General features: G+C 43.5%; 1 protein-coding gene across 1 annotated transcript in view; it reads left to right on the forward strand.

The window, feature by feature from the left end:
• The first annotated feature begins 6,433 nt into the window (after positions 1-6,433).
• Positions 6,434-18,616, forward strand: part of Tmed10 (transmembrane p24 trafficking protein 10) — a 35,646-nt gene continuing 23,463 nt past the window's right edge. Inside the window, exon 1 of the mRNA XM_055592932.1 lies at positions 6,434-6,713. Within this exon, the coding sequence (XP_055448907.1) occupies positions 6,489-6,713 (225 nt within the window). The 5' untranslated portion in view covers positions 6,434-6,488. The remainder of the gene's footprint in view (positions 6,714-18,616) is intronic.

The raw sequence follows: 18,616 nt of genomic DNA on the forward strand, positions 1-18,616 counted from the left end.
AGGGAAATTCATGTTCCCATCTATATTTAGCACCTAGAACTAGAAATGTAGTTCTTCAGTAGAGGGTTTACTTAGCAAATGTGAGGAACTGGCTTTAATCCCTAGCACCATGAAAAATAAATTTATCACCACAGACATCTGAAGAGGAATATAAATCTTGTCTTCTCAAGTAAAGAGAATTGAGGGGAGATGCTATAAATTTCAATAGTCACTATTAAAATCATTGTAGATGTTCTGGAAGACTTGAACCTCCATGTGAACCATCAGCGTTGTATTATGAATGTTAGTTTGGGTAGAGAAAGACGACCTATGAAACCTATACAAAACTTTCCAATGGAGTGGGAACTAAGTACTAAATACAAAATTTTATCAAGTGTAGTGACAATCCTATCTGAAAACTGGTCATTCCTATTTTCAGCTCTAATACTGACTCATTGTATGGTTTCAGACAAGTCACTTAACAGCTTTGGACCTCAGCTTCTCTATATGAAAAAATGGTAATTAAAATACTGCTAGATAGAGGAACTAGCATTTATTGAGCAACTGCTTTCTGTCCATCATGTGCTGGGCACCCACTATTATGCTTATCAATCATAAGGTAAATATTTGTTGAACACTTAACTATATACAGGAGACTATGCCTAACCTCAGAAATTTATCAGGCCTCTAACAAAGTCTCAGCTCTTCTGGAGTTTAAATTCCACTGAAGTGAGAGTAAATACACATGAAGAGAAAAATATACCAGGTAGTGACAACTGCTGTGCAACAAAAGAGTATGGTAGGAAGAAAGCTGAGGATGGGGTAAGGAATGAGCTCTTGGTGGGAGGTGATGGAGGACCTGGGCCCAAATAATGAGAGGCAGCTTGCAGAGTCCAGTCTGCAAGACAAGGCCCGAAGAGGAAAGCTCCAGGGAGACCTGTCTGTTGGAATATAAGCTGTTTGCAAGGCTGGGTGATTATAAACGGGAAACAGAGCGGGATGTGGAAGAAGTTACCAACGGGAAGGACAAAATTATAGACAGAGGTTGCAGTAGCCTTGTGAGCTAAGGTATGCTGTTTAGGTTTTATTCTGATTGACCTAATTTACATGTTAAAAATATCATTTCCGGGAGCTGGAGATGGTTTAGCTGTTAAGAACACTGGCTGCCCTTCCAGAAGACTCTGGTTTGAATCCCAGACTCCACAAAGTGCTTCATACCTGTCTGTAACTCCAGTTCCAGGAGATCTGATGCCCTCTTCTGGCCTCCGTGGGCACCAGGCACCCACGTGGTGCACTGACACACAGGCAGGCAGAACACATATAACAAAATACCAATAAAAACTTTGAAAAAAGTCATCTTGTGTATAGTAATGACTATGGTGATAGGTCAACAAGAAGGAAAGGATGGAATGTAAGGAGGTTGTTGTCTAGGTGAGAAGAGCGAAATACTTTTCATAAAGATCAGATAGTAAAATTTCAGGTTTTGTAGGTCACATAAGTTCTCTGCCACTCATTCTGTTCTTCCTCCTTCTTTAACAACCCTCTAAAACTGTAAAAAAGGAAAGAAAAAAAAAAACCCCACATTCTTAGCTCTTAGGCAATACAGAAACAGAAGGTCCCATGCCTGATTGGATCTGCCTGTCTGAGCAGTAGTTTGTGGCCTCTGGCTTAGAGAGGAGAAACTGATTATTATCTATTTAGGACACAGAACTGGATAGGATTTGCTGATGAGCTGCCTGTGTGTGGAGAGGATGGATGAGGAAGCAGGGATAGTTTCAGGCACTGGGTAGAAGGTGGTGCTGTTTGCGGGGGTGGGATGAGGAGGAAGTAGGTTTGAGAGGCAAAGGAGAGGGGAAATCAAGCGTTACTCATGTAAGCGGGAGTTCTTGAGCCGGGCGGTGGATCTAGACTCTGCAGCAGAGGGCAGAGGGCAGGGCTGGAGATCCATGTCTGAGAGTTATCAGTCTGTGGATGCATTTCAAGTCAGGAGACTGTATGACATCACCTAGAAAGCAGCACAAATGTTCCAGGGCCAGATCCCAAGGGCTCCAGCATTTAGTGGACTCGTTGATGGAATCCTTGGAATCGGTTTCTATGTCAGAGACTATACACATGGCAGAAACTGCCAAACTGTGTTCCAAGGGAGTCTTTTGCATCTCCACAGAAACTAGCTTGTGTTTGCTATGGAAACACACATTGTGTGTAGGACTTTACCCATGAATGGGAGCCAAGGGTCCTTGCAGATTGGTGTCCAGAAAACTCAAGTTAACTGGAACGTTAGCTGGTTAAAGTGGGTGGGCTGAGAGGCGCAAAGCGCTCCCCAAATGTAGAATCACCCAACAAATTTGTTATTAATGCCATTTTAAAAAATAATTTATTTTTAGTGCATTGATGTTTTGTCAACATGTATGTGGGGGTCAGATCTTGGAGCTACAAAGAGTTGTGGGTGCTGGGAATTGAACCTGTATCCTCTGGAAGAACCTCAGTGCTCTTAACTGCTGAGCCATCTCTCCAGCCCTCCTAATGCCATTTAAAAAAACAAAAACAAAAAACTATACAATTCTGTCTGGCCTAGAACTTACCATGTAGATTAGGCTGGCCTCAAAGTCACAGAGACCCACCTGCCACCGCTGCCCAAGTGCTGGGAGTAAAGGCATTTGCCACCATGCCCAGCCCACAGATGTCAAATGTTAATAAGGGCTTCTGATTCAATGTCTGAGTGAGGTGCGTTTTAGGCATGTTCTTTCTTGTATAAAAGAAAAGTTAAAAAAAAAAAAAAAAACCATATGGCTTAGGAATAGACTAGATGTTTCTTTAACCCCAAAGGTGTTTGTAGCTCAGGAATTTTAGGAGAATCTGGTTGGTCAAGTTTCAGGATGACAGCCATGATGGCCCAGGACTGCTGGTCAGGAAGAGGCACACTCTATTCCATCACCAGTTCAAAACGACACTTAGCTCTTAGGCAGCTGTAAGATGGTACAGTCTTCAATTCAGGTGCAGAGTGTAAACATTTTGGTTCCCTACAGCTCTGCTTCCTGCCCTCCAGCCCCACAGTATAGAGCCAAGATTTTGTTATTGTTGTTAGTCTGTGTCCTTCTAAGGACACATTTTCCAACAGGGAAAAAAATAGCCAGGTGTGGTGGAACATGCTGGAGGCTGAAGCAGAATTGAGAACTCACCACCTGGGTAATAGATGGAGACCCTGTCCCAAAGAAACAGAAGCAAAATATTTGCATAATGTTGGTGAAATTGCAGTTAGAATTACAGTTTAGATACATCACTATTCAATAAGTATGTGTGAAAATAGCTAAAGAACAAAGGAAGGAATTGGCTGTTAGGCCTTCCACCAGGGCCGAAGAGCCAGTCTTGCTTTCATGGAGCCGGTATTTATCATGCCTGAGAGGCAAGCGTTATTTTAAATTAAGGAGGGAAAGCAAGCCTGGCATGGTGCACACCATTAATCCCAGTACTCAGGGAGGCAGGGGCAGGCAGATCTCTATGAGTTTGAGACCAGCCTAGTTTACATCCAGGATAGGCAAGGCTACACAGAGAAACCTTGTCTCAAAAAACCGAGGAGAGAGAGTGAGAGAGAGAGAGAGAGAGAGAGAGAGAGAGAGAAATAAAGAAACTAGATAAAAATCCTTCCAATTACAAAAAAAAAGACATCATGCTGGGGAGGCAGACAAGTAGGTAAAATGGAGACCGTATTTACGGTAAGCGCTAAGAGGGGAGATAAATTATAGAAGGCAGAGCCAGAAAGGGAGTAAGAGAGAGCACAGGTCAAGAAAGGATTCAAGGGCTGTGGTACAGAAAGTAACTCAATTTCTCTGCCTCAGTTCCTCCATCTGTAAAATATTACAGTGTCTTCCTGAAGAAGGCTCTGACCTTTGTCACGTTTTCTTCTCCTGACACAGGAGCTCCACCTGACAAACTGGCTGTCCCGGAACTCAACATGCAGACCAGATTGCTGTTGAATTCACAGAGATCCGCCTGCCTCTGCCTCGTGAGTGCTGGGGCTAAAGGTGCCCACCTCCTCACCTGGCCCTCTGTCACTTTCAAAACTGTGGGATTGTGTTGTACTTTTACAGTCACTTATTCATTTATCTGTGTGGAAGGGCAGAATCCGAAGAACAACTCAGATTTTCAAGCTTGGCAGTTGGTAGGTTTCCCTTGGCTCTGTCACCAGCCCCTGGGACTCTGAATATTGACAGATCCTAAATTTAGGCTATTCTGAACTATTTCTCAATTAAGCCCTTTTGGGATTTACGCCCAGGCATTGTTCACTGAGAGCAAGAATGCTGCTAAGTCAGTTTGACCAGAAATTCCCCTTAATCCAAATATTTCCTGTTGGTTTTCTACCTTGTGACTAAGTCCCCTTGCCCCAGAATTTCCTACTTTCTTTTGTATTATGAGTTGACAGTCTCTCTCCTACTGTACAATTCCATTATAGCACTGTGACATATGTCAGTCTCCACAGTTCCCTTGAATAAAGATTGCAGTCCTCCCAACTAAGCGGCACCAACATCTTTTTAACGCTACCCAAGTTTCTTAGAATCTCAGACCCTCAGTTTCCTTATCTAAAAATGAAAATGTTTGGCTAAATTATAGAGTTTTTGAAAATATCAGATTACATTGATCATTAAAATACGTGAAATAAAAAATAAATTAATTAAAAAAAGAAAAAAATATGTGAAATAGCCAGGTGTGGAGGTGAGCACTTGTAATCCCAGCACCAGGAGGCAGAGGCAGACAAATCTCTGAGAGTTCGAGGCTAGCCTGGGCCACAAAGAAAGTCCAGGACAGCCAAGGCTACAGAGAGAAACCATGTCTCGGAAACAACAAAACAAAACAAAAAGATATGTGAAACAGGCTGTGTCTGGTGGTGCATGCCTGCCCTTAGGAGGCAGAGACAGGAGAATCACTGCAAGTTCCAGGCCAGCCTGGGTCAAAAGAAAAAAATATATATATGAAGACATTTAAAAATGTACAGTCTATTGTGTAAAGATGAAAATGTAAAGAAAACTTATATACAGGTAAGTTCCAGGTTGTAATACTCTTGCCAACAGTCAGAAGACCCCTAGGAACAACGAACTAGAATAACTTTATATTGATTCCCCTCACTGGCAGGGAAAAGGCCTAGGCAAATGATCAGGATGTACTCAGTAGACTGTCAATCTTAGCTTAGAGCAGGGATAAATCAAACGGAACGTCCTGAGTGGACACCTCATAAAATGTTATATGGCATTTGCCAGATCTTAAAATGTTTAACGACTCTATTATGTTTGTGCTTGTTTTGTTTTCAGATCTCTGTTCCAGGAAAAGAACTAGGTAGACAGAAAGAAGCTATAAAAACAAAACAAAACAAAAGAAAATTACTAAGGGCAGACAGTTCAACTTCTGGATATTTTTCCTAATGTTCAAGAGGCCTTAATTAAAGTGGATAATGGTTACACACACAGGCTACTGTTTATTCTTTGGTGTTGTAGTATCTCCTTTTCGAGACACGTACCCCAGGCTCGCTTCGAACTCACTGTGTAGTCCAAGTTGGCCTCAATCTCAAGGCCATCCTTCTCCCTAAGAGAAGGAAGGTCTTCTAAGTAGCTCTGGCAGGCCTGGAACTCACTGCTCACTCACTATGTAGACTAGGGTGTCCTCGAACTCAAGGAGGTGCCCTTCAGTCTTTCCTCCAAGCACTGTGATTAAAGGAGTATACCACTATGTAGGCACTATTTTTATTTTTCTTCATTTTTTATTCATTTGTTCATTTTACATTCCAATCGAAACCCTAATCCCTCTTCTCCCGGTTCCCTCCCACCCACTTTCCCCATTACCCTCCGCCCAACAACAACCTATCCTGGCACATCAAGTCGAATCAGGACTAAGTGCCATTTCTTTCACTGAGGCAAGGCAAGGTAACCCTGCTAGATTCTTGTCAATTCATTCACCTGCTGACCTCTACACATTCTTCTCTGATTTTAAAAAACTGAGTCAAAATTTTCCTGTTTTTCCTCTCCAGTGCTTCACTGTCCCAACTGCTATCAGAGTAAGCTTTAGGGCACAGAATCTCATTCAGTGACTTAGTCCTAGTGTAAGGAACCGTGGGGGCGGGCCCAGAGAAAAGGCCTTGTGGCTCTTTCTTATTGGGGCCTGGTTGCTATGGTGTCACCGACTGTAAAAAAGACTCGCATGAACCACTTCCGGGGCTTTAAACTCGAATTACTTCCTGGGCTGCCCATACTTACTATGGCTCGCTCAGCAGTTTCCCCTCAACCAAAAAATAAAACTTGTACGAAAAAGCTCTGGGAACTCCTCGCTCGCTCTTAATCCCCTGGTTAGGCCATGCCACAGTCCCTTCTCTTCCTTTTAAAAATTATTCGCTTTACATTCTTTTTCTATTAGCCAATCTCCAAAATGGCGCCGCCGGCGTCGCTAGGGCAAAGGCGAGTCACGTGGGCCCGCCCGGTTCCGGCGCGCTAGAGGCCCCGGGTGGTGAACGAGGCTCCGGCACCATGTCTGGTTTGTCTGGCCCATTATTCTGGCCTGGCCCTCTGACGTCTGCGTTGCTCTTTCTGTTCCTGCTCGGCCCCAGCTCGGTCGTCGCCATCTCCTTCCACCTGCCCGTGAACTCTCGCAAGTGTCTCCGCGAGGAGATCCACAAGGACCTGCTGGTGACGGGCGCGTACGAGATCACCGACCAGTCTGGGGGCGCCGGCGGCCTGCGCACCCACCTCAAGGTGCGGCCCCGGGCGGCGCGGGGGCGGGCGGCCAGACGGCAGGCGTAGTCCCGGGGGGCAGGCCGAGGTCGGGGGAGGCCGGCGGGCGGGGGCTGGGGCTCGGCCCGGCCTCTCCCCTCCCCCCACCTCCCGAGCGCCGAGGTCGGGCGGTGGGGACCGCCCCTTCACCCCGCGCGTTGGGGTTCGTGGGGCGGGGCTGCGCGCCAAAGTCGGGGCGAGGCCTTGGCGGACCAAACGTCTGGAGGGCTAGGACTGTTTGGACTTCGGGCTGTCGTCGTTCAGGGCCCTGTGTCTGTGAGGTCTCAGGAGTCTTGGGCAATAACGTGATTTTTTTTAAATTTTTTTCCTGGCAGAATTTTGAGAGGCTCAGTGGGGATTGGTGTAAGACGCCTCAACACCCAACAGAACAAGGGAGACAGCAAGGTTGACACTGACTGAATTTGTTAGTAAGCATCTGCGGTGTCACTTCCTGGGCCGCTTAAGGCTGTGCATTTATTTAGTTTAAATGCTACCCTATGGGGGAACAGATGGGAACCGGTGGCCTTGTTATATAAACACAGAAACTGGAGCTCAAGTTGAAAGAACTTGAGATGGAATTGGCCAGTGTCTTGACAGAAAAGTGCTCTTAATTTGTAATTCGTGGGATTTGTTACTGGTCACAAGATGCTCATAGTCTCAGTCCCTTAGCCACATCAGAGGCAGCTAGGCCCATTTGGTCTTAGTTTTCCTTAGCCAGATTTTTAGTTGCTGATAGTCAAGAGTTGATTGTGTTCTCAAATAATTGTATTCATTCACAGTAAGCACTCTACCTTTTTTTTTTGTTTGTTTCTTTTTAACAATGGAAACCTCACATTCTTAAGCTAAATAGAAAGTTTACTTAACATATATATATATATATATATAATATATATGTTTCTTTCTGCATATATGTATGTGTGCCATGTGGGTGCCTAGGGCCCAAGGAGGCCAGAAGTGGGCATCAGATCTCCTAGCACTGGAGTTCAAGATGTATGTAAGCTACCATATGGGTGCTGGGAACCCAACTTGGGTCTTCTGAAAGAGCAACAAGTGATCTAAACCGTGTCTCTAGCCTGAAACAGTTTACTCTTCAGATACATTGTTTATATATTTAAGGTATTGGACCACAGAAGTGATACTGTAACAGACACGATTTGGGAGAGAAAAACTTTGTTCAGGGCTATTGTTTGTGTCTCATCATTTTTATTATCCTCTTTAAATATTGAACTCTCTACCTAAGAAAATGTGGATGGTGCATTTTAAAGACCTACATAACAGCTTTTTGGGTTTGATAATGCTGGCTCTTCAGAGCAGAAGTGGTGCCCAGAATCAAAGAATTTGAGCACTCACAGAGGCCTTGCTCTTCAGGGATGCTCTCTCTCCTTGAGTCCTCGGTTTGAAAACCCTTCTTCAGTAGCTCCCTGTCACCTGATAGTTTACGTTTGCAGACATGCTCCGTAGTACTCAAGAGATCTGTCTTGAAGCTTCATATGTTGTTAGTTTCTGATTTGTGTTCTAAATCACTGTTCCATTGTAACGATTTCTGCCTACCCTTGGTCTCCCTTATCAAGCTATTAGTGGCTTCCTAAGGGCATGAATTGCTTTCCTGTTTGTGTTTTCTAGAGTGTTAAGTAGAGTGAGCACTCAGTGAGAATAGGAACCATGGTACAACCTTACAGTAATGAACCTCTGGGGCTAGACTGCCAAGATGGTTCCGTAGGTGAAGACTTGTCACCAAGCCTGCGTTCACCTCCTGTAACCTACGTGGCGGTGTAGAGAATCAACTCCCCAAAGTTGCCCTCTAACTTCCATATGTACACATGTGTCATGAGCACACACACAATAAATTACAACAAAAAATTTAAAGATTCTCCACTTGTTTGAAAAAGACCTATTTAAAATTAGTTTGTTGGGGCTAGAGAGTTGACTTAGCATTTAAGAACAAATACCACTCTTTGGTTTTTTGGAGACAGGGTTTCTCTGTGTAGCCTTAGCTGTCCTGGACCCTCAGAGGCTTGCCTCTGCCTCCCTGAGTGCTGGGATTATTGGTGTGTGCCACCGAGCCTGGCCTCAATACTACTCTTGTAGAGGACCTCAGTTAGGTTCCCCAGCACCCACATCTGGCAGCTCAACCTTCCCTCCCATGTTTCTTGTAAAAGGAATAAGGAATAAATACGTAATCAGATTCAGTTTTATCTCTTTGGTGTGGGTACTTGATAGCTGCTGCTGTATGGGCCTGGTTGTAGCTTATTGGTAGAAAGAGCACTTACCTCATGTTCAAGATACTGGGCTTGACCCCCATACTTAGCTCACAGATAGGATAGTCTATACTCTTTATGTGGGGTCAAGGAGCACGATGATACTTTCTGAGCCCCTCTCATCTGTTAAGACAAAACCGTAAGTTCAAACGTACTTTAGGGCCCTACTGCTGCAGTAACACATTACCATAAATACTTACAGACTAGAAAGACCATACTAACTGTAATAGTCAGTGGTCTACTCTGTGGAGTAGGATTAGAGAAGAGGAAGGCAGGGGATTTTCATGCCAGAAGCAGAGATTTCTGTTGTTGTTGTTGTTTTGGTTTGGGTTTTTTGTTTTGTTTGTTTGCTTTATACATACATCTGTTGTTGAACAGGTATTTTTCTCTGTCACTATCTACCTTATTATTTTTTCAAACAAAATCCCTTGCTGACCTGTTTTTTGTGTTTTTCAGACAGGGTTTCTATATGTAGCCTTGGCTGTCCTGAAATTTGATGTGTAGACCAGGCTGGCCTCAGGCTCAGAGATTGGCCTGCCTTTGTCTCCCAAGTGCTGGGATTAAAGGTGTGTGTCACCATCACCCAGCTGAGATTTAACAGTCTTTGTAGCCCAACCTGACCTCAGCCTCCCAGATGCTGAGACTATTGAGATGTGTGGCATCATATCTGCAAAAACATTGCTTTCAAATTGAGCATTTATTTTGAAATTGAGAGAAAAGATATTTTTATTGTTAGTATGACTGCCAGTACAGTAGTTTGTATTTTAATCTATGGCAAGATGCTGCTCTGTTTGCATTTATTCAAAAAGACCATTTGACTACCCTAAAATTTATAATTCATATAAGGAGAACAAATACAGAGTTTATACTTTAAAAAACAAACTTTTATTTAACTTTATTTTATATGCATTGGTGTGAGTGTATCAGATCCTCTGGAACTGAAGTTACAGACAGTTGTGAGCTGTCATGTGGGTGCTAGGAATTGAGCTCATGACCTCTGGAAGAGCAGCCAGTGCTCTTAACTGCTGAGCCATCTCTCCAGCCCTGACTTTATACTTTATAATGAACAGTTCTCAGAGTATGGAATCTTGTAAACAGTTATTTCTATGTAATATATGTATTTCATATTTTCTCATAAGCCCCTTGGCAGTTTGCCACTGTAGTGTCTATTCACAGTTCTACTTCCTGGCGCAGATCCTGCCTCAAGGGTACCTACAGTAGTCCATTTCCACTTCAAAAGTGTACCTCCTGAGCTCATAGCCCCTGCCTACATGGCAGGCCACAGTGCAGGACTTTGATCAGCCTATGGGTTATTAAGTTGCCCCATTTTTGGCTTTGGGGAACCCCCTATGTGCTTTCTTTATGCACTGCTTGACAGGACAGCTGTCTTGGTGTAGTATAGTGCTTCCTTTTTGATTTCCATATCTTATCCATCCGTGTCCTTAGCTTTATACATACATCTGTTGTTGAACAGGTATTTTTCTCTATCACTATCTACTTTATTTTTTTCAAACGAAATCCCTTGCTGAACCCGGTTCTCAAGCTCTAGGGCTCCTCCTGATCCGCCTCCCTGGAGCTGGGATTGAGGGCATGCCTGCTGCACTTGACCTTGAGTGAGTGCTGAGGATCCAGACTCAGGTCAGGTCCTCAGTTCACTGTTGCCTGAGCCAGCTCCCTCAGCCCCTATTTTTTTTTTTTTTTTGCTTATTTATTTGAAAATGGGGCTGTATAGCCCAGGCTGACCGGAAGTTTTCTGAAGTCTCCATGCCTGCTGGAATTACAGGCACTTACCACAACACTCAGAGCTTTTGCAGAGTTGGGGTAGGGGTTAACTTGAGATAGTGGGGATTTTGTTATTGTTGTGTTGTTTTGTTTTGTTAATGGCATAAGATTTATTGTAGCGGGGTGGGGGGAGGAGGTAAGGGGATCACCCTCAGGGAGACAGAGAGAAAGGAAAACTTGAGGAAGTGACAAAGCTAGAGCCAGAGAGTAAGATATTGTTTATGTAGCACAGAATAGCAAAGGATGACCTTGAACTCTTGATCCTCCTGCCTCCTTCCAAGTTCTGGAGCTACAGGGGAGCATCACCATCTGCATAGAATAGTGAATAAAGAGTCTGATCTCTACTCATAGTTTTGGATTGGAATGCTAGCAGCTGCATGACTGATAGAGTGTATGGTCTTTCCGAACCCATCTCAGCTAGTCCCTTACGGTGTAGGTCAAGGAGCTACAAGAACTGAGCTCAGTGATTCTGTATCCTGGGAACCTCTTGTGCTTTGTTCCACTGAGTGAAAACATGGCCTTATATGTTATTGGAATGACCAGATATGGAATGGTTGTTGTTGTTTTGTTTTGTTTTTTGAAACAGAGTTTTTCTCTGTAACAACCCTGGGCTGTCCTGGAACTCATTCTGTAGACCAGGCTGGCCTCGAACTCACAGAGATCTGCCTGCCTCTGCCTCCCAAGTGCTGGGATTAAAGGCACTTGCCACCACCGCACAGCGATATGGAATGTTTTAATGACAGAGGTTCTGAGCATTCTGTTTTTGATTCTTCTATTCATTTAAAAATATTTCTTTAATATTTAGTATTTGCCATACTTAGTTCATTAGTTAAAGTCCATGAGTTGTAGTAGGAAACAACAAAGATAAAACATAAAACAAGGTGAAAAAAAAAAAAACTGGTTTCCGGTAATGAAAAGTATTCTAAAAAGTTAAGCAGACAGTAGTGGAGGAAGTGATTGGTGGGATAAAGGATATTTACATGGTCAGGAAAGTCCTCTGGATAGCTAGCCATGATGTGTGGGGGGGATTCTCATGCAAAGACTTCTGGGCCAGACACAACTCTGTGTTGAAGATGTACAAATTGTCTACTCATTGCACAATATGAGGCTAAACCAGCGTTGGTACTAGATTATAAATTGCTACCCAAATTTGAAGCTGGACGTGACCCCTCAGCATCCATAGTTAATATAGATGTTACCCTGCTACTTCAGGTCCTATAAGAGCCTGTTGTAGGAATTGATGGTCTTAGTGTAAGGACTGCAGGCTGGACACCCATGCTGGACAGCATCAAGAGATATTATATGTAATACAGTTTCTAGGTGTTTTTTTTTTTTTTTTTTTTTTTTTTTTTTTTTTTTTTAAGGAAATGATTGTATTTCTGGTGTCTATGCTGAGCATATTTCTGTGTTGTAGAGGAAAAAACAATAGAATACTTGTTGCTTATTTCTCAGAAGAAGCCAGTCTTTTATCATTAACTACCTTGTGAATCCTTACTTAGACTCACTTTTTTCTTTTAGTGAAAATACGGCCCTTTTAAATTGATATTTAATGTTACTGTTATCAGTAGATTAAAACCGGACCAGTAACTAGATGGTTTGCTACAGAAGATGGTTGTTACATTAACATTTGATTGTATTGCAGTCTAATTTCTTTTTGTATTACATGCAAATCTTCTAGCTTTTCTCCCCCCCAAGACAGGGTTTCTCTGTGTAGCCCTGGCTGTCCTGAATTCACTTCAGAGACCAGGCAGGCCTCTGCCTCCCAAGTGCTGGGATTAAAGGCATGTGTGACCATGCCCGGAACAAATCTTCTAGCTTTTACTTAAGCCCTGACCTTGTATTTTTTTCTTCATAAGAGTTAAATAATGTTTCTTCTTTGGACTCTTACTCAGTGACCAGTTGTCTACAGCTTTGCATCTTCTGAACTAATCTAGAACAAGGGACTGTGTAGATTTTTGGAATCAGTCTGAAGACAGAGTCCAGTGTTTTGGAAATGGAACAAATTATAAAGGTAGCCTGGGGGCCGCAGCGACTCTGGTTTGTCAGTTGCTGACTGGTGGTTGATGCTCAGCCACTGCCCCAGAGTCCTCTGCGGCCTAGACAGTGGGGCCCTCTGTGAAATCACCCAGCTGGCCATAGGCCAGAATTTGGGCCACCAAACAAGCATCAGACTTGAGGGAGGTTGATGTCATCTGCTTTATCCTGCACCCCAACTTCATTGTTCAACATAATGTGTGGGAAATCAAGAGACTAGTTGTTAAAAGAGAACAAGGCTTTGTTTGTGCCTAAAAGGGTCATGCTGGAGGTTTTTACCGTAAATAACTCTGGAACAGTATGAAAAAAAACATTTGATCTGGCTTCACCCCCACAGTAGTGTTGTTAGGGCAGCAACTGGTCTTTCATTCTCATCTCCTCCCTTCCTCTTTTTGCTCTCATCTTCCCTGCTGCCCACCCCCTCCAATCTAGCATGACTGTTGCCTGTGTTAAGTTAATGTAGCAAATGCTGATAGAAGCAGGGAGAGAACATCTGCCCGCCATCCCACCAGCGCTTGAAATTTTCCATTGCTGATTCTCAACAACTGTACAGAACCCCCTCCTTGATCATATATGCTTAAGGAGTGTGGGCATACTGTGCTGCTTGCCCATCACTGAACGGGTGGGCGATTTGAAAGGATTTAGTGTTGGCTGCTGCTCCCAGTGTATGTTTGCTATGTGTCATCTTCTGACTGCAGAAATGCAGTTGATAGACTTCGTATTTGCTCGTGACTGAAAAATCAGGGTAGGGGCCAAGTGGGTGTGAATTAGCATGTACTGCTCTTTCAGAAGACTTGAGTTCCTAGCGCCCCAATGGGTGGCTTACAGCCACCTGTAACTCCCTCTGAAGTTATGTTGTACACCTCTACACAAACATACATAAATAAAAATAAAAGCAAATCTTAAAAAGGAAAGAAAGATTAGTAAATTCTACCGTGTTTTTGATTTTTAGATACAAGGGCAAATTGTGGTTTGCAGGTTTATTTGTACAGGAAGTTGAGCTCAGAACTTCTAGAACACTCACTTTGCTTAGCCCCCGTCTGAGGTAGCCTATCTCTTCCTCCATGTAGCCTAGGCTAGGTGCAAACTTGGTATGTAGCTGAGGATTTTATTTTCTAAATGTTGGAATTGTAGTTATGGATTACTACCCCTGGGCCTGAGCTTGCCTTTGTGTGTGTCTATGTATGTCTCTGTGTGTGTTTCTCTCTTTCTAGTGTGTGGGTTCCAGGGATTGAATTCAGGTCCTCAGACTTGTCATTAAGCACCCTGACTGGCTGAACCATCTTGCCAGCTGTAGCCGTCAGAAAGTGTCATCTTTTCCCAGACTGTGACTACTGGGGTTTTGTTTTAGTTACTTTGTTTTTATGAGGTCTTACCTGGAAGCCCTGGCTACCTTGAAAGTCACTATAGTCTGAGGGTGGTCACAAAGTTGATCCTCCTGCCTCACAGGTGCTAGACTTACAGGCATGAGCCCCCAGACCTAGCTTCCTGTTGGACTATTCCTTATCAGATGTACTCCTTATCAGATTAAGAACAGTATTCTGGAAATGCTAGAGTCAACCCTGTATTCCTCACTGTGTTGGTCAGGGGTTCTATTGCTGTGATAAAACACTATGACCAAAAGCAACTTGGTCTTACAGCTTATCATCCAGGAAGCTAGGGCAGGAACGAGGAGGTAGAGACTGAAACAGCGGTCGTGGTGGAGTGGGGTTTCCTGGCATGCTGTTCGTGGCATGCTCAGTTTGTCTTCTTATGTTATCCAAGCCCACCTGTCCAGGGGTGGCACTGCCCTCAGGGCCTTCCCACATCAGTCTTTAATCAAGGAAATGCCCCACAGGTTTGCTGACAGGTTATCCTGTTGGAGGCATTTTTGCCATTGAGTTACCCTCTTTAAGGTTCTAGTTCCTGTCAAATTGGTGAGAAACCTAGCCATGGCATATACTCTCCCTTTTTGTCATCTAAAAGGGTGGAATGCCTGCTTCGCTAGGCTTTTATGCCCTACAGTTTCTAATAATCCTGCTGTTTCCTTCAAGATGGACCTCGTGGTTTCTAGTCCTCTGCAGTGACACTTTGTGCCCCAGCCGTCCTTGGGCTTGGATAACAGTGTATTTATTACTCTGCCATCTCCTAGGATAGTTCTGTGGTCAGTGTGAGGATAACCTGATGGTTCAGGAAGTTCTGAGTGCTGTGTGACAGGCACTGTTCCAGGCCTTGACCCTCCTCAGTGATCTTATGAAGTGTACACAGCTGTCCTTACTTTGTGAACAAAGCACAGAGGTTAAGGAGCATGTTTCAGGCTCTACAACTGGTAAGTGATTGGTGTAACTATGATTTGACCAGTAACTATGTAACTATGATTAGACCAGACAGGCAGATGCTAGAACCTTTCAGCATTTTTCTTCTCTTTGTTTATTTTGGGTTTTTGAGACCAGGTCTCCTAAAGCCCAGCCTTTCTTGAGCTCTGTGTAGCTTAGAATGGCTTTGAATTCCTTCCTGATTTTCTGTCTGTGTTTCTCAAGTACTGAGATTGCAGGCATGAGCTACCATGCCCAGCTTAGAAGCACACATCTTTTTATTTATTTTATTTTTTATATGTATGTGTGTTTTGCTTGCGTGTGTACAGGTACCACATTCATGTCTGGTCCCCAAGGAGTCCAGAAGGAGACCTTGGATCCCCTGAGACTGGAGTTTATGATGGTTGTAAGCCATTATGTGGGTTTTAGAATTGAACTGGGGTGCTGTGCAAGAGCAACAAGTGCTCTAACCACTGAGCCATCTCACTAGTCCAGAACCTTTTATCTAAAAGTATTGTCTCTCAAAGACAAAAAGTAGGTGTCATTGCCGAGGGTATATTTATTCTGTACTGGAGCTTCTTAGCAGGACCCATAAGGTTGGTGGTTATCTTTAAAATATTTTACTCAGTATATCACAGACTGACCACAACCTAAAGAAGATAAGAGTGTAGATAGGAGCCAACTTGAAGGGAATTACATCTTCCCACTTCTATTACATTTGTTTAAAAAGATTTTAAAGATTATTTTATGTGAATGACTGCCGTTTGTATGTTGTCTGTGCACCATGTTCAAGCCTGTCTTCCGCTAAGACCAGAAGAGGGTGTTGTTAGCCGCTGTGTGGGCACTGAGAACCAGATCCTAGTCCTCTGGAGCAGCAGCCAGTGCTTCGAAGTCCTGGGCCACTTCCCCAGCCCCATGATGGCTCTTTAATAGGATTTATCCAGTGATTTTTCTCGTGAGAAAACTGGGTTTGGGGGGGAACTGAGGGGTTAAATGCCATTCTTATCACGCAGCAGCGTGACTTGTCACAGGCCGTCTGTCTGAGCGGCGCTTGTCAGGTGTCTCCAGTGCGGCACGTGTGCTCTTCATGCTGTGCTCTGGGGGTGCAGTCTTTCAGCGCGGCCAGCCGCACAGGGAGTGGGAGCTGGATTCACTTCCTTGAGGGCATGTATTAGTCTCAGGAGAGGTGTCTCTTCTTCAGTGATTTGTTTAACCATGCTTTACTGCTACGGTTTACAGATACTGTATACCTCAGATTACAACCCATTTCTCCTTTATTTTGGTGATCAAATTGTTTTCAGCTCTGGCTGTTCAGAACAGTTTCCTTGTGCTTGTCCTTTTCACACACTCCCATCCTTGAGGTTTTGTCTTTGTGCGCTTGCTTACTTTCTGTCACCATGAGATACCATGATCCTGTATGTTTTCTAGTTGGTTTTAGAATCCAGGATCTCCATTTCTCCAAGGAGTCCTTTACTTTGTTTATTAGATTGTCTCTTAGAATAGACAGTATTGTTAATAAGTTGTTTATTGTTAATAAGTTGCATCAACCAACAATTCTAGCAACAAGTGGCCAAATATTCCCATCCTTGGAATTCTAGAGCAAGGCTGGTGTTCTGTGGGCTGGGATGGGAAAGTCTTGGTGGTAAGGGACCAAACCAGGCTTGGAAACATTCAGTTCCTCTAGATCCTGGTGCAGTACTTTGTGGGGTCAGGCCATCATCAGTACAGAGGGTCAGGTCACATCCATGTGAACTCTGTGCCTTCAGCAGGCCGTGGTTGAAAACGACAGGGACCTTCCTGATAAATTGTTCATGTTTATATTGTTCTGAGATAAATTTGTGGGCTTTCATCATTAAACAAATCATATATAATTTAGCTTGCTTCTTTTATAGTCTTTTTGTTGTTGTTGTTTGGTTTTCTGACAGAGAGTTTCTTTGTGTGGCCTTGGCTGTCCTGGACTGGCTTTGTACACCAGGCTGGCCTTGAACTCATAGAGATCTGCCTGCCTCTGCCTCTTCAAGTGCTTTTTCTTCCAGTCTTTTAATCTCAATTTCAAGCCAACTTAAGGTCAGATGGACCATACAGACTTCAGGCTCTTAACACTCCTTGTTCCTTCCTCTGGATGAGCACTCTTCTCTTTTACTCCTAAGTGCTTTACTGACCCGAGCTTCTTAAAGCCCCTTCTACACTGGGCAGGCTGTTAGCTTGAATGTTTGATAATGGAACTGGTCAGCAGGCAGGTTTCTGGACCAGCTCAAGAACCTGCTCCTAGCCACTGCTTAGACTAATCCAAAAAGATAGAATTCTAGATGAGTTCATTTCCCCGGTGACCTATTTTCTCACTTAGTTGATGGTTTCAGTGTGAGTATTCACGTAGTCTTGACAGCAGCTACTCTGCTTATATAATTAACACCTTTTTCCTCTCTTTTCAAGTTGTGAATTTTGGTTTGTTTTTCATTAGAAACTGTTATCTAGAAACAAAATTTATAACTTCTTATTCCATGATGTCATTTATGAACCAGTTCAGAGTTTAATATTTACCTTTGTTTAATCTGAGCATTCTGTGGTAATTATTACAAGTATTTTGTTGTTGTTTATTTAGTCAGGCATAATAGTGCGTGGTGACTTAATGGCTGTAATCCCAGCACTGAGGAGCAGGCTTCAGGAGTAGGATCCGCTGGTGACATCACCCAAGCTTGATGTCAATTGAGTTGGAACTCAACCCAGCTAAGTCCACATTCATTAGACCCTGCCTTCCAAACAATAGCAGCAGACCCTAAAGATTTAGCATTCCAGTAGGCAAAATCAATAGCAGTTTAGCATGTCGCCTGGGTAATTCTGTAGAATTTAAGAAACACCTTATTACTGGAAAGCAGGTGATATGTAATCAAAATTTTGTAATTAAGGGAAAGTTTAAAAACATACGCACCTGGCTTAATGTCACACACCTTTAATCCCAGCGCTTGGGAGGCAGAGGCAGGCAGATTTCTGAGTTCATGGCCTGGTCTACAGAGGGAATTCCAGGACAGCCAGGGTTACACAGTGAAATCCTGTCTTGAAAAGCCAAACAACAAACAAAACAAAAAGCAGCATCATTTGCTTGGATTGTGGTAAGGGACTGAGGCAGGAGGGTTAACGCAAATTCCAGGTCATCCAGTGCTGCAAGGCAGAACCTTGCCTGGAAAACCAATAAATAATCAATTCCTCACTTCAGCCCATAGTCTTTGTTGGCTCTGATTAATCACTGAGTTTGGCCCAGTTTCCTCTTCCTTAATTTTAGCTACCTGCTGGTTTATATAATGATGTTGGGGTTAAGAGGGGCCTGTTGGCTTCTTTGTTTGCAAGACTTAATAGCTTTGCTGTTAAATAACTGCAGTTACTTGTACTTGATATAAAACTTACTGGTTTTTAGAGAAATATTAAGATCCGTTACAATGCCTAGCAGTTCATATGAGTCAGTTGAACCTGAAAGTTCAATTGCTTTTTATTTCTAAGTATCCAAATAAATACCCTCCCA

The sequence above is a fragment of the Psammomys obesus genome, unplaced genomic scaffold, assembly GCF_907164565.1.
Source record: "Psammomys obesus unplaced genomic scaffold, mPsaObe1.curated_primary_1811, whole genome shotgun sequence".
Taxonomy (NCBI): Eukaryota; Metazoa; Chordata; class Mammalia; order Rodentia; family Muridae; genus Psammomys; species Psammomys obesus.